Below are 11,587 nucleotides of genomic sequence, written 5' to 3' on the forward strand. Positions count from 1 at the left end.
TGGTGATTCGCTTGTGCATTCCTCGAGTTTTAGCTCAGTATTACTGATGATAATGGGTAAACTGTATCATTAGCTACTGTGCCAATAACTAGAAAACAGGTAATCCAGCATGGGAATTGATGCCGTCTGCTCTAGAATCTATGCTATCTACGATCGAGCATGATCGAGCCAGTGAATTTACTCCACTCGAAACTCCCTCAGTTTTCTCTCCAGTGCACAGGGATGGGGGTTATTCCATCAGTAAGTCAGTTTTTGGCAAACATTCACGTATCTTCATAATTTGTGATATAAATTTCCGTTTATTTGAAATCCATCCGGACTTCAAAATATACACTCTTCGAAATTAAAATCCTTCGAAATGCAGATTTTGCTTCTTGTGCAGAATTTTCTGTTTCGAAAATAACCCACTATACGGTAAATATGTTTAAGTATTAGGGCTGGGACGAATGTTGAAATTTACCTTCGAATATTTCCTTGTAAAATGTTCGAACATTCGAAGCTTTGGTGTTAGCTTTCAAGTTACAGGTTTTCTTATATTTACTAACATCCTTCTTAAGTTTTATTTTTCTAGTCCTATTTAATAAGTTTGCAAGCATTTGGAAAGTGCATAGCAGCAGTACTGAATGACGCGATCGATCAATTGCAAATGGGCGTGTCCTCTATACTGCAATCATGCATAGGTAAACACCAACTAAAGGCTAAACGGATGTTTTCCTGCAATATCTATCACTTTATAAGGTGTTTCAAGGTTATAACTATGGTATCAAGCTAAACTGCGACGGTTTAAAAGTGGGAGTGGCACTCGCGAAGAGACGAACATCAATTGTGCACGATCAATAAGCAGCTGCAATAAAGACAACAATGTTTATTTGTAATTCTTTAGTAAACAATGAGTGCATATGAAGCTTCGAAGGATACTTTTAAAATTCGAAGTTTACTTAACCTTCAAACCACCGAAACATTCGAAGCTTCGTCCCAGCCCTATTAAGTATGGATATGTCATATATTGTAATTGTAATTACAATGGGTCAGTGCATGGAATTGTATGTATCATACAGTACTGCATAGTAAGGACCACAAAGTTTGGGAGTAGTCCATGAAAAACATCACCAAAAAAAAAACAGCCTCACTTTACCCTGACAACGATGAAGCAGTATTACTAATAGAGGTGTACCAATATGGGTATTTGGCATTTACCGATATCCAATATTGATGCCACCGAAACAAGCTGATAACCAGTGGCGTAGCCAGACTTTTTGTCATCCCTGCACAGTTAAAAAAAGTTTCTTTATTAAACACCCCTTGGGGTGTTTTATCTACAATTGTTGTCAGGCTCCCCCTTAGGGTGTCCCAGTACACCCTCAAAGGAGTTTCAGTAACACTCACCAACGGTGTTCCAATAAACTTTAAGGTGGTATACATAACACCCCTAGGTGTTTCAATAACGTCTTTAGCAGTGTTCAGTAGTCTTACAATTTTATTAGGGTGATATTAAAAGAACAAGCATTGAAAACTGCTATACATAATGTATAAACTTAAAATTCATAAGAGTTTATTGTTCTATACACATTTTCTCCAGATTGGAATAACAGTCTCCAGTTGCAACAGCTACTCATCTTTGAGATTAAACACTTAGTACTGGAATGGAACTAGCGATGGAAGACTCAGCTACCCTCATCTTCAGGATCGCGTCCAGTAATAACCAGAAATGGTTCTGACTGACAATTCGAAACTGCACAGAGTCTACATCGACATCACGTCACTGCATATGAAAGAATAAAAATATATAACATATATCAAGCATGACAATAGGTACATATTTCAAGGAACTATAGTCTTGGCTGTGTACCGCACAATACAAAATTTTGGTGATTTTACTCGAGAAGGAATTTGGTGGATAATATATTGGCGAATAGTTGTGTCATACTGCATTTTTGGTGAATCAAAATCATTTTGCCAAATTAGCCAAAATTTCTCCCACCGTACAGTAAGTAGTACTGGACTATTATTGATTTTGGATGCCAAGAAGCACTACAGCCTATCTAGAGTTGTGAACTTATATGCTAATACGTAATTAATGCTTCATGCAGTGAAACTATTAGAGGTTTTATATGTCAACCAAACATAACTTTGTGAATGTACACTACAGGTAAACATACCTCAAAATTCTTAAGTAAAACACTATCCTTGCAAACCATCTTGGATGTAACAGATGACAAATCAGCTTCCAAGTACACAATCAGTAACATCTGAGAAAAATAAGACCTTGTTACATACATTCAGTATTCTTAATTGTTATTTACCATCTTGGTGGACAAAAATCATTAGCTACATTCACCAAGAAGTCCCAATAGCTTCTTAAATTACGGCCTGGTCTTACACTAAAATGTTGACATCAATTTTGTTCTCCACATAGGCCAGTTGATAAAATGAAGTCCTTTATATTGTCGTCAATTGGAACAGTTGCTTTAAACTTGTTTTGTATCTATATACCAAAAGAAAACATAATTTTCAAACTATAACAAACTATTATGGTACACTTACCCAAGTACTTGAGTGCAAAGAGGGGAATTTTGATCAATGACCTCTGACAAAAGTGGACATTCAGTCACTATTAAAGCCAGGCGTTCAGTAGGGTTAAATCCACTTATCTTCGAATTGTACAGTTCCTTTGCTACCCTCTTTTAATAGTTACCCTTCATGGACTGAATAGTGTCCTCATACTCAGCCATCAGAAATTTCCAAACCATTGTCGTTGAACTCCATTCTCAAGTTTTTTAGTTGGTTCATTACTGATACTTTGATCAATTTGTTTGCTACACCCTTCTCTGAATTCTTAATTTCTAAAATAAACCAGTATATCAAGGTTTTACACTGAACAACATACTGACACAAGTCCACTGTCCATTGTCATCCAGGATCTAGCTGGGTGCCGCTTTTGAACCAGCTTCTGGCACACCACATTGTAAGCCTCTGACTTTGGATGTGCAATGATGCATGTTCTTGGCATCTGAGCTATCTCCTGTCTGCCCTGCCAGTTGTCAAACCAGTGGAAATGGCCTCTAACATTGTCACGAGAATGTATAAAGTTCTACTGAAGATACCAGTCTCATTACGCTGTTCAGAAGTGAACACTTCTAATCGTCGCCAGTTCTTTCTTCACAGCTATAGATCATGTATTATTCACGTCAAAGTTGCCAGGCCGTTACTCACCTTTTCCCACTCTGGGCGCCCAAGCACTGACAGCCGCTGCAGCCGGGTACAAATCGTCTTCCACGTTCCCGCCGTCGATGCTGTTAAATTTTGGTACATTTCTTTACTATCGAAAGCTGCTCGCACGTTATCGTCTCAACTGCTTCTTTCGGTGGCCATATTACTGATATTGTGCACCTGGTCTCGCACCTGGTACACGCTATATAGTGCGCACTGCCGTTCAAAAGCTGGGCATTCAATGGAACACAATTGGATCGTCAAGTCATCACTTATTTCTTGGTATATTTTGACGTTCTGGAAGGTATGCATGCCAACACACGGGCCTAGGATTGCAGGGAGTGTAGCTCAGTATCCGCTTGAATTGTCCATTGGCCTTGTCACAAACAACTTTCATTAGTGAACATGTGTTGACATCCATTAGTTCTTGCAATTTTAAAGGTCGGATCAAGTGTATGAAAAATCTCGATAGCTGAGCTTGATGTATAAATTGAACTCACAAACTGGCATTTTGAATCACGTCACAGTGTATGATGATGACCACAAGGCTACCCGCCGGCATCACAAAGGAAAATTGCCTTCCATTTTGAACATGATATGGAGTCTCTTAATGATATTATTACATGCCCAGCTGACGACTGGAGTGATTGAAAATCTGATTATGAAGTAGCATTTAATGTGTAGCCTTGTATCAACACTGACATTACCATGCTTATATAATGGATTGCAATCGTATGGCTGACAAATTAGTACGGCACACAGAATTATTTACTTTATCGACTGCACGTACATTCATGCTCATATCTGTGACCTCTGCCTTTTGCACAGTGTACAATTTATATTTTAGATGTCTATAATTGTACGGAATTGAATTATTATTAATGCACACTAAAATCAAATATACAGAATGTACAAACACTATTAGTACTTGTAAAAGCAGTTATTGACATGTACAATCTAGCAAGCTACAGTACGTTGATAGATTGAGTGTGGATATAGTATTGCTGATCTGTTCGTCTGCATGCTGAGCTCAGTGTAACATTGTTTGGGCTTCACTGTTGCACTTAACTAAATCAGCAACACTGCATGAGCTTATAATCATATAGCATCACTGTATGGTGTGTAGACTCATTCCTACATTAAAAGAAATTCATTTCAAATGCATCAGTATAGAGTGTACAATAACACCTTTAATACACCCCAAAGGTGCTTCACTACACTTATTACAATCCAATAACATTATAGGCGTAATATAACACTCCTGGGTGGATATGTACACTTTTAAAGGTGTAGGTGTTCCATAAACACCTTTGTCAGGGTGTAACTGAACACCTCTGTTTTAACAGTGTGGGTGCTTGGCAGGCAAGCCATTCAACTCTGTGCAACACACATACACATTCCCATCTTCATATGGACATCAATAGACATTTTAAAATGTGTTGTGCAACACTATCTTCGTATATACTCTAACCTACACTAACTGTATGCAAGATAATAACCTTACAAGCGACCGCTAGCTAGCTATTGTCTTCTTATCACATACATACAACAGTGCATGTCTTAATACCAGACTAGCAGGGAATTTGAATGAAAGCACAGAGCACTTATAGTAGACTACTCGCATCACATGATGACTTTAAACTGGAGAATCAGTCTGCAAACAGGAAAAAGAAATAAATGCTGACCATAAACAAGTACTCCACACCATCTAAACTATCAATCTAAGCCACAGTATCCATACACAAAGCTTGTACGGGTTCCCACATTTCATAACTTCACATCAATTTGAGTTTTCATCACACAGTCCACACTTCACCACAAACACGAAGACACACTGTCCCCATCTGTATAGAAAACTTTTATCTTTTGTCCTTTGTCACGATGCTGACCACATTTTTTGATCTTGTTTCTATTTATTGCTTTTCGTTAGCCATTAATACCACAATCGAATAACTTATATAGTAAAACTAAAGTCTTTGAACTAATTAGTGGCCAGGCTGTGTGGCTAAAAGGAGGTACTTAGCCATGTAACAATTATTTGTAAACTGGTTTACAACTAATTTGTAACACTGGCGGCAGCCTTTGATCTGCCCACACACCATACCACAATCCTTTATGTACTCTATTATCTATGGTTCAACTACTCTAATAGAACACACACCTCTTGACAATACACTCTAATAGAACAGTCACCACTACTATCCAGATAATCGAGGGCTCGGATAATCAAAGTTTGGGTCCTACTATACTGTACTGTACTGTGTGATATATGTATATTATTGGTGAACAATTTTGTATACTTTTTGCATATAACATTCATTAAATTTATTTTACAACAATAGTGTAGCACATGTACCTGTGCAGTGTTTTCTAAACAAATTAATTGACATCGTCTATATGAAACTACAATACATAATTATTATGAACACACATCATATTTATGTATATCTTATAGGACTGAAGAGTGGTGAGAAGTAGGAAGAATGTAATGAATTCTAGTACAATATCTAATGTCATTATATTTAGGTTTTCTATGGTTTTGTATATGTGTTGGTATAAACTATATTTGTAGATACGTATTTTTATTTTATAATTTGTTTTGTCACTAACATATCGTTCGTAACGATTGTTATAATTATGTGAATCAATTTAATTACTTTTTGTAAATGTGCATCAATGATTGTATTTTTTTTTCTTTTTAATATGCAATGGAGGTTAAACTTGAATCACACAAGCAGTCTTGGTAATAATTAAACTGTAAACTATTAAGATTGTCAAACACTTATCCAACCTCAATTGTAGGTGCTACAAAATAATTTGTATAGGACTGACCCCATGAGCAGTTGCCTTACAACACTGTAACATTTTAGAACATAATTGCTATATATCAGCCATAGCTAGAGTTGACCAGACATTGGGTGAACACTTAACATTATTGCATTTTTATAAGTGTACTTTCAAGCTTTAGTACATTTGGAGTATACGTACTTGTGTTACCACTTGAGCCTTTAAATGTTACCTTATAAATCACAAATGAATGTGTGCATTGCTGTCCGTTATTAATACAAACATCACATGTTACCTGACGACAGATGTTCCTAGCACAAATTATAATATTCATCTTGTGAATAATTACATTATTGGTAGCAACTTGAAACTTGGCTAAAATGGTAGAATTAAACTTGTAACCTCTACAGTGAAACCTGTGTATTGAGGACACACCAAAAGTGTCCTGATTAACAGGTTCTGCTGTACACTTCAGGGCACTCTGATAATAAGATCACCAGTATTATATAAACATGTCCTCAATTGCAATACACAGGTTCACTGTATTGACTGCATGTTAATATTTCAATTCTACAGTTGGATATTACCCTGTATAATCTGCTGCTGCTGTTTTTTTTTTATTTCTAGCCATTATCTGTAGGGATGTGGGAATTATGCCCGAATAATTTCGGGAATAATGATGGGGTAAAAGAATTGAGCATTATTCCAGCATTTTGATGCATTTTTAGAGCATAATTGGCCTAAAAATAAATTAAGATCGAGATACTCTAATAGAGCAGTCACTTACTCTAATAGAACAATCGGCGTGGAATATTTCGTTACCCATTATACTAGTAACTGAGCATCTTACTAGCAAAAAAGCTTTTCTGACGAATTGACACAGCTAGATTTAGTACTTTAAAGTCTTGCTGTACAATTTACTTACTAAAGAGAAGAACAAGTTATAAAAAGTAGGAATAATTTTGGGAATAATGAGTATTTTTGGGAATAATAAAAGGCATAATGATAAGTTTTTAAAAGAAATTCGGAATAGAATAATGATGAAAATTTTGAGCATAATTCCCACAAGCCTAATTATCTGTTTTCCAGAGGTAATGTATTTTGCTTGGAATTTACACAGGAAAAAATGTGGCATTTCCTGTAGCAGGATATGTGCAGGAAATTTACAGGACAGGTGACATTTCCAGCACATATCCAGGTGATGGAAATGTGCAGGAAATTTGCAAATTTCCTGTACATTTCCTACTACATGATAGGGCACAATTTCCTGCAGATTTCCTGCACTGGACATATGAAATTTCCTACAGATTTCTTCTATAAGGTATTTATGAAATTTCCAATACATTTCCTCTATACAATATCTATGGAATTTCCTATAGATTTCCCCTATACAATATCTATGAAATTTCCTGTACATTTCCTCTATACAATATCTATGGAATTTCCTATAGATTTCCCCTATACAATATCTATGAAATTTCCTGTAGATTTCCTCTATACAATATCTATGAAATTTCCTACAGATTTCCCTTATACAATATCTATGACATTTCCAACAGATTTCTTCTATACAGTATTAATGAAATTTCAAATACATTTCTTGTACAGTATCAATGAAACTTATACATGTGGTAAAAACTGTAAACAATAATATCTACATGGTATTACATTATATACATGTACACAGTTACAAGGGTATAGTATAGCTACAAGTTAGTCACATAGTACAGTACCATATATCAGATTTTGTGACCCATCACGAAATTTCTTTTGCTTGGGACAAAGTGTGATCACCTGGGCTGAACCTGTTTAATTGACTACCATCTTTATCATCATATCAGCATGTTTACTCCTTAAGCTTGAGTTTTAACTTTCATTAGCTCATCGTGTCACTCCTTGCTAGATGTCTCTCTGCTCTCTTGGTGTATCGATGTCACTTAATATCTTCTTGATTGATTGCTATTTCCACCTTGCCCTTAAGTTCGGCATATTACAGCTGCTCCACTTTATTGAAGTTTCTGTAAATTGTATAATGTAAATGAATGCACGGTATAATACACATTAACAAAAAAATGCAACCTACACTACAATATAACTATTTTTCTTGGACATTTAAGAAAGTTGAACGATGCAAGATTACTGAAAACAGATCCAGTGTAACCATACGAAAAATGTTGTGGTCAGGGCCAACAAATATGAAAAACTGAATACGTTAATACTATGCATAGAAAACACATTAATAGTAGAACCTAATGTATTTCACAGACTGGACTCGCAGACTGGACTCGCAGACTGGACTCGCAGACTGGACTCGCAGACTGGACTTATGCACTGAACTAAACAGCTTCTTAACAGTTATCCAGGAATTATCTAGCTCCTGTACCACTGGAAACACCATTATCAAGCTAAAACTGTTGAAGCTGCTCTTCCTACAAAGTTACAGAGTTCGCGAATGCACTAATTTAATAGAATGTTTACAAAACACGTGTACTTGTGCATACTAGCAGTGGTGGAGGCTATTGTAGTTGCGTAGGATTAATTCCTTTGCTGCTTTACTGCTTAGTACTAGTGGATAGGCTACTGTGAATGACCAGAAGTAAATACTTAGCGATGTTGTTAGTATTGCGCTATCCGCTTAATGCTGCCCGCTAAGCTAGTTTACATCTAAAAATATGTTGTCACTATATAGACTGTGTAGAAAAGGCTATGTGTAGCCTATATCTAACTATTTATGCACTATTATAACGTCTTGTAAATATTCTAATAAATTAGTACACGTGCGATATTTGTGACTTTGTAGGAAGAGCAGCTTCAGTAGTTTTAGCTTGACATTAGTGTCTACAGTGGTACAAAAACTAGGAAATTCCTGGATAATTGTTAAGAAGCTGTTTCTAACTTAGTGTGAGTCCACTCCACAAAATACATTAGGCCTATTAGTAGCAGGTTGGCAGCTATTCTTGAAAACTAGCTCCTTAAGTGGCTGAAATACAGCAGAATCAATACCAAAATCTTTGGCTGGCTGTTGAAGGCCATCCACCACTGATTCTCATGAAGCGAGGTCCTCGTGTCAAAGCCAGAAAATATGACTAGAGCCTGACAGGGCACCCAGAAAACATAACCTCAAGAAACAGTTTTGAGCATCAAAATCGCCGGATAGTTTGATAGTATAGCTACCCACTAGAGGTGGTCGTTCAATTTCCCCTGGTGTATAATTTGGATCCGCTTTCTAAAATCAAGTTACAAATAATGGTAAAGTACAGTACTGTGTGGTATTATGTTCAATCCAAATGCACCTGGGAATGCATACATACTACTCAAGGTACTACTTAGCACAATTACTGTAGGCAAGATATGAGCAATGTAGGATATAAGGTTACACATATTTTGAACAGGATGTCTGTTTGTGGCCTTGTTTAATGATACACCACAGAATAAACACATACTACAAACAAATACATAATTACAAACAAGACTTGTAATCACAAAAGAGAACCTCACCTACAGACCAGGTGACACATCAACGACATTCAGTAACAGCTCAAACTCAATTGTAGGTTGGCATCCTGAGGTCCGATGGACTTTTTCAACAAGTGCTATAGTCTTAATGATGTTCACCATCTTGGCAAAGTTACCATTCTCTTAATATATCTGGTGATACATTCTGCTGACGAGTAACACTATATTTATATCCAGACATACTACTCTATTGATTTTGATAACCTGGATATAATAAATATTTGTGTACTGGACTAGGCGACTCTAAATGATGCCTACCTTGTTTTCCTGCACCGAGTTGTAGTAAGAAGAGCTTGTTTGTTTCCTCACATTAGAAGCAGCGGCAATAATACCATTCCTTTTCACATACCCATATGGAATTATAGCTGTTAAGGTAGGCGGGTGATGTGCGAGTAGTGACTTGAGTCCAGAACCCCTCGAGTCGAGACGGCCGCTTCACTGGCATTCTTTTATTTCACTACTTGCTTGCGGAGTCTTCTCTTTCTCTATGTCACAGAAGAACGCTTCTATCTCTCCAACTTTCTGCTAGCACCTGCCAACGTCGCCATTTTTAATGTTCCCGCGCAGCATAACAAACGCCTCAACTTTTGTCAGAAAAAATTATTAAGTTGTGCGCTTACTGTAGGTTAAAATCGATCGGTTAAAATTCTTGCTCTTTGCGACCCATCCAACCTTTTACTCTAGAAGAGAAAGAGAGTATCTTCCCTCATATTATCTACAGCTAGCAGCTATACCATAGATTATATAGAGGGCTATAATCTATGCTTTTAAACTCTAGTGCACAGACTAACGTACGAGAAGCCATACAATTGCACGTAATAGTTTGCTACTTGATATTATTTCAGCCCTTCAGTACACTCAGACTTACTTCAAAGATTCTGTTGAGCAGCATGCAACTGTCAGCACCCAACTAAAAATGCTTTCAGATTGCTGCATCTCAGGATTGAGTGATGATTTTAAAAATTTTCCTGGTGGAGGGGGGGCTGCCCCCAGACCCCCTTGAAAATATGCTACAATTGCTATGCCCCCAACTGTGGTGGCCCACCCGCCCCTATTTTGCCAGAGCCAGCCCTGCTTGGTAGTCTTGTTTGGTTACACTTTGGTTCACACTTATCAGATTTGATCAATTTAATTGTTCAGGACAAGTAGTGCAATCTGGATCCAGAGGCAGAGATGGTTTCAGTGCCCACAGGTGATTAGTGCTGTGAGCAACTGGCAATCTGGTTCAGTGCCCGAGACATGCTGAAACACGTAGTAGCTACTGTAATACATGAAGGAGTTGATTATATAATTACAGGGGAGGATCCAGACTTTTAAAAGGAGGGTTCCACTTTAAATTGCAACTTCAGTCTAGCTGTAAGTTGAAGATCAAAAAAAAGTCATTACCTGCTGACAATAGCTACCCCTCACCATAGATGCCCTCACCAACTACATTTCCTTATTTATAACTGTATACATATAGCTTGCTACACTGCTCCTCAAAAGACTACTGTGACTTCTCTATTAGAGTATCTCGAGTAAGAGAGGCTCTTCTGGATCTGCCCCTGAATTCGATACAGAATTTTGCATGTATGATCAGCTTTGGCTACACAGCATGTGCAATTCCCACTGAGCCAAACTGGAAATTGACAAATAGCTACACCAAAATCTTTTAAGTGCATTCTATGTAAGTAATTATGCATCAGATGTAAAGCAAAAGCACACATCACAATGTCGACCCCATTTGATCTGGTGTCAAACTCATACATTATGTAGAGTCGTTTTTCTACGATAAAGTGTGTGGGAATACTACCTTAAATAGACATATACTTCTTGTAGCCAATATAGCTCCTAATGGTGTTCAGTCCCCTTCATTGACTCATTGTCAATAGTCTCTCAACGGGCCACCCTATAGTTTGTGGCTGCTGATAGTAAAATATCTGAGTTGAGTTAGCTACATATACGTATGCTGGTGAGAATTTTATAAATTTATCCCAGAAATTTTATTGTAGTTGTAGTGGCACAATGGATCCTAGCCACTACTGCTATGATCCAGTAGCAGTAGTGGCTACTGGATGGTAGCTTCATTGGTTTC

The 11,587-nt window shown here is 37.2% G+C and overlaps 1 protein-coding gene and 2 long non-coding RNA genes across 8 annotated transcripts in view; 1 reads left to right on the plus strand and 2 right to left on the minus strand.

Annotated features, from left to right (window-relative positions):
- LOC136252170 (uncharacterized) overlaps positions 1 to 5,899 on the plus strand; it is a 68,951-nt gene extending 63,052 nt beyond the window's left edge. For all 4 annotated transcript variants that reach the window (XM_066044563.1, XM_066044568.1, XM_066044581.1 and 1 more), the window contains one exon: positions 5,666 to 5,899. In XM_066044563.1, coding sequence (XP_065900635.1) covers positions 5,666 to 5,688 — 23 coding nt within the window. In that variant the 3' untranslated portion in view covers positions 5,689 to 5,899. The remainder of the gene's footprint in view (positions 1 to 5,665) is intronic.
- Positions 1,465 to 3,505, minus strand: LOC136252160 (uncharacterized). 3 transcript variants are annotated; one of them, XR_010699380.1, is made up of 6 exons: positions 3,214 to 3,505; positions 2,888 to 3,165; positions 2,545 to 2,843; positions 2,304 to 2,485; positions 2,160 to 2,249; positions 1,465 to 1,762 (listed from the first exon to the last, which is right to left on the minus strand). It is a non-coding gene; the product is annotated as an uncharacterized lncRNA (long non-coding RNA). The 3 variants fall into 3 exon arrangements; XR_010699384.1 differs by having other exon boundaries at positions 2,892 to 3,165; positions 3,214 to 3,504; XR_010699378.1 differs by having other exon boundaries at positions 2,545 to 3,165; positions 3,214 to 3,504.
- A 1,658-nt stretch (positions 5,900 to 7,557) lies between the features above and the next one.
- On the minus strand, positions 7,558 to 10,031 carry LOC136245515 (uncharacterized). The gene is made up of 3 exons (XR_010696141.1): positions 9,772 to 10,031; positions 9,496 to 9,717; positions 7,558 to 8,015 (listed from the first exon to the last, which is right to left on the minus strand). It is a non-coding gene; the product is annotated as an uncharacterized lncRNA (long non-coding RNA).
- Between the last annotated feature and the right edge of the window lie 1,556 nt (positions 10,032 to 11,587).

Source organism: Dysidea avara, chromosome 1, assembly GCF_963678975.1.
Source record: "Dysidea avara chromosome 1, odDysAvar1.4, whole genome shotgun sequence".
In the NCBI taxonomy this organism is placed as follows: domain Eukaryota; kingdom Metazoa; phylum Porifera; class Demospongiae; order Dictyoceratida; family Dysideidae; genus Dysidea; species Dysidea avara.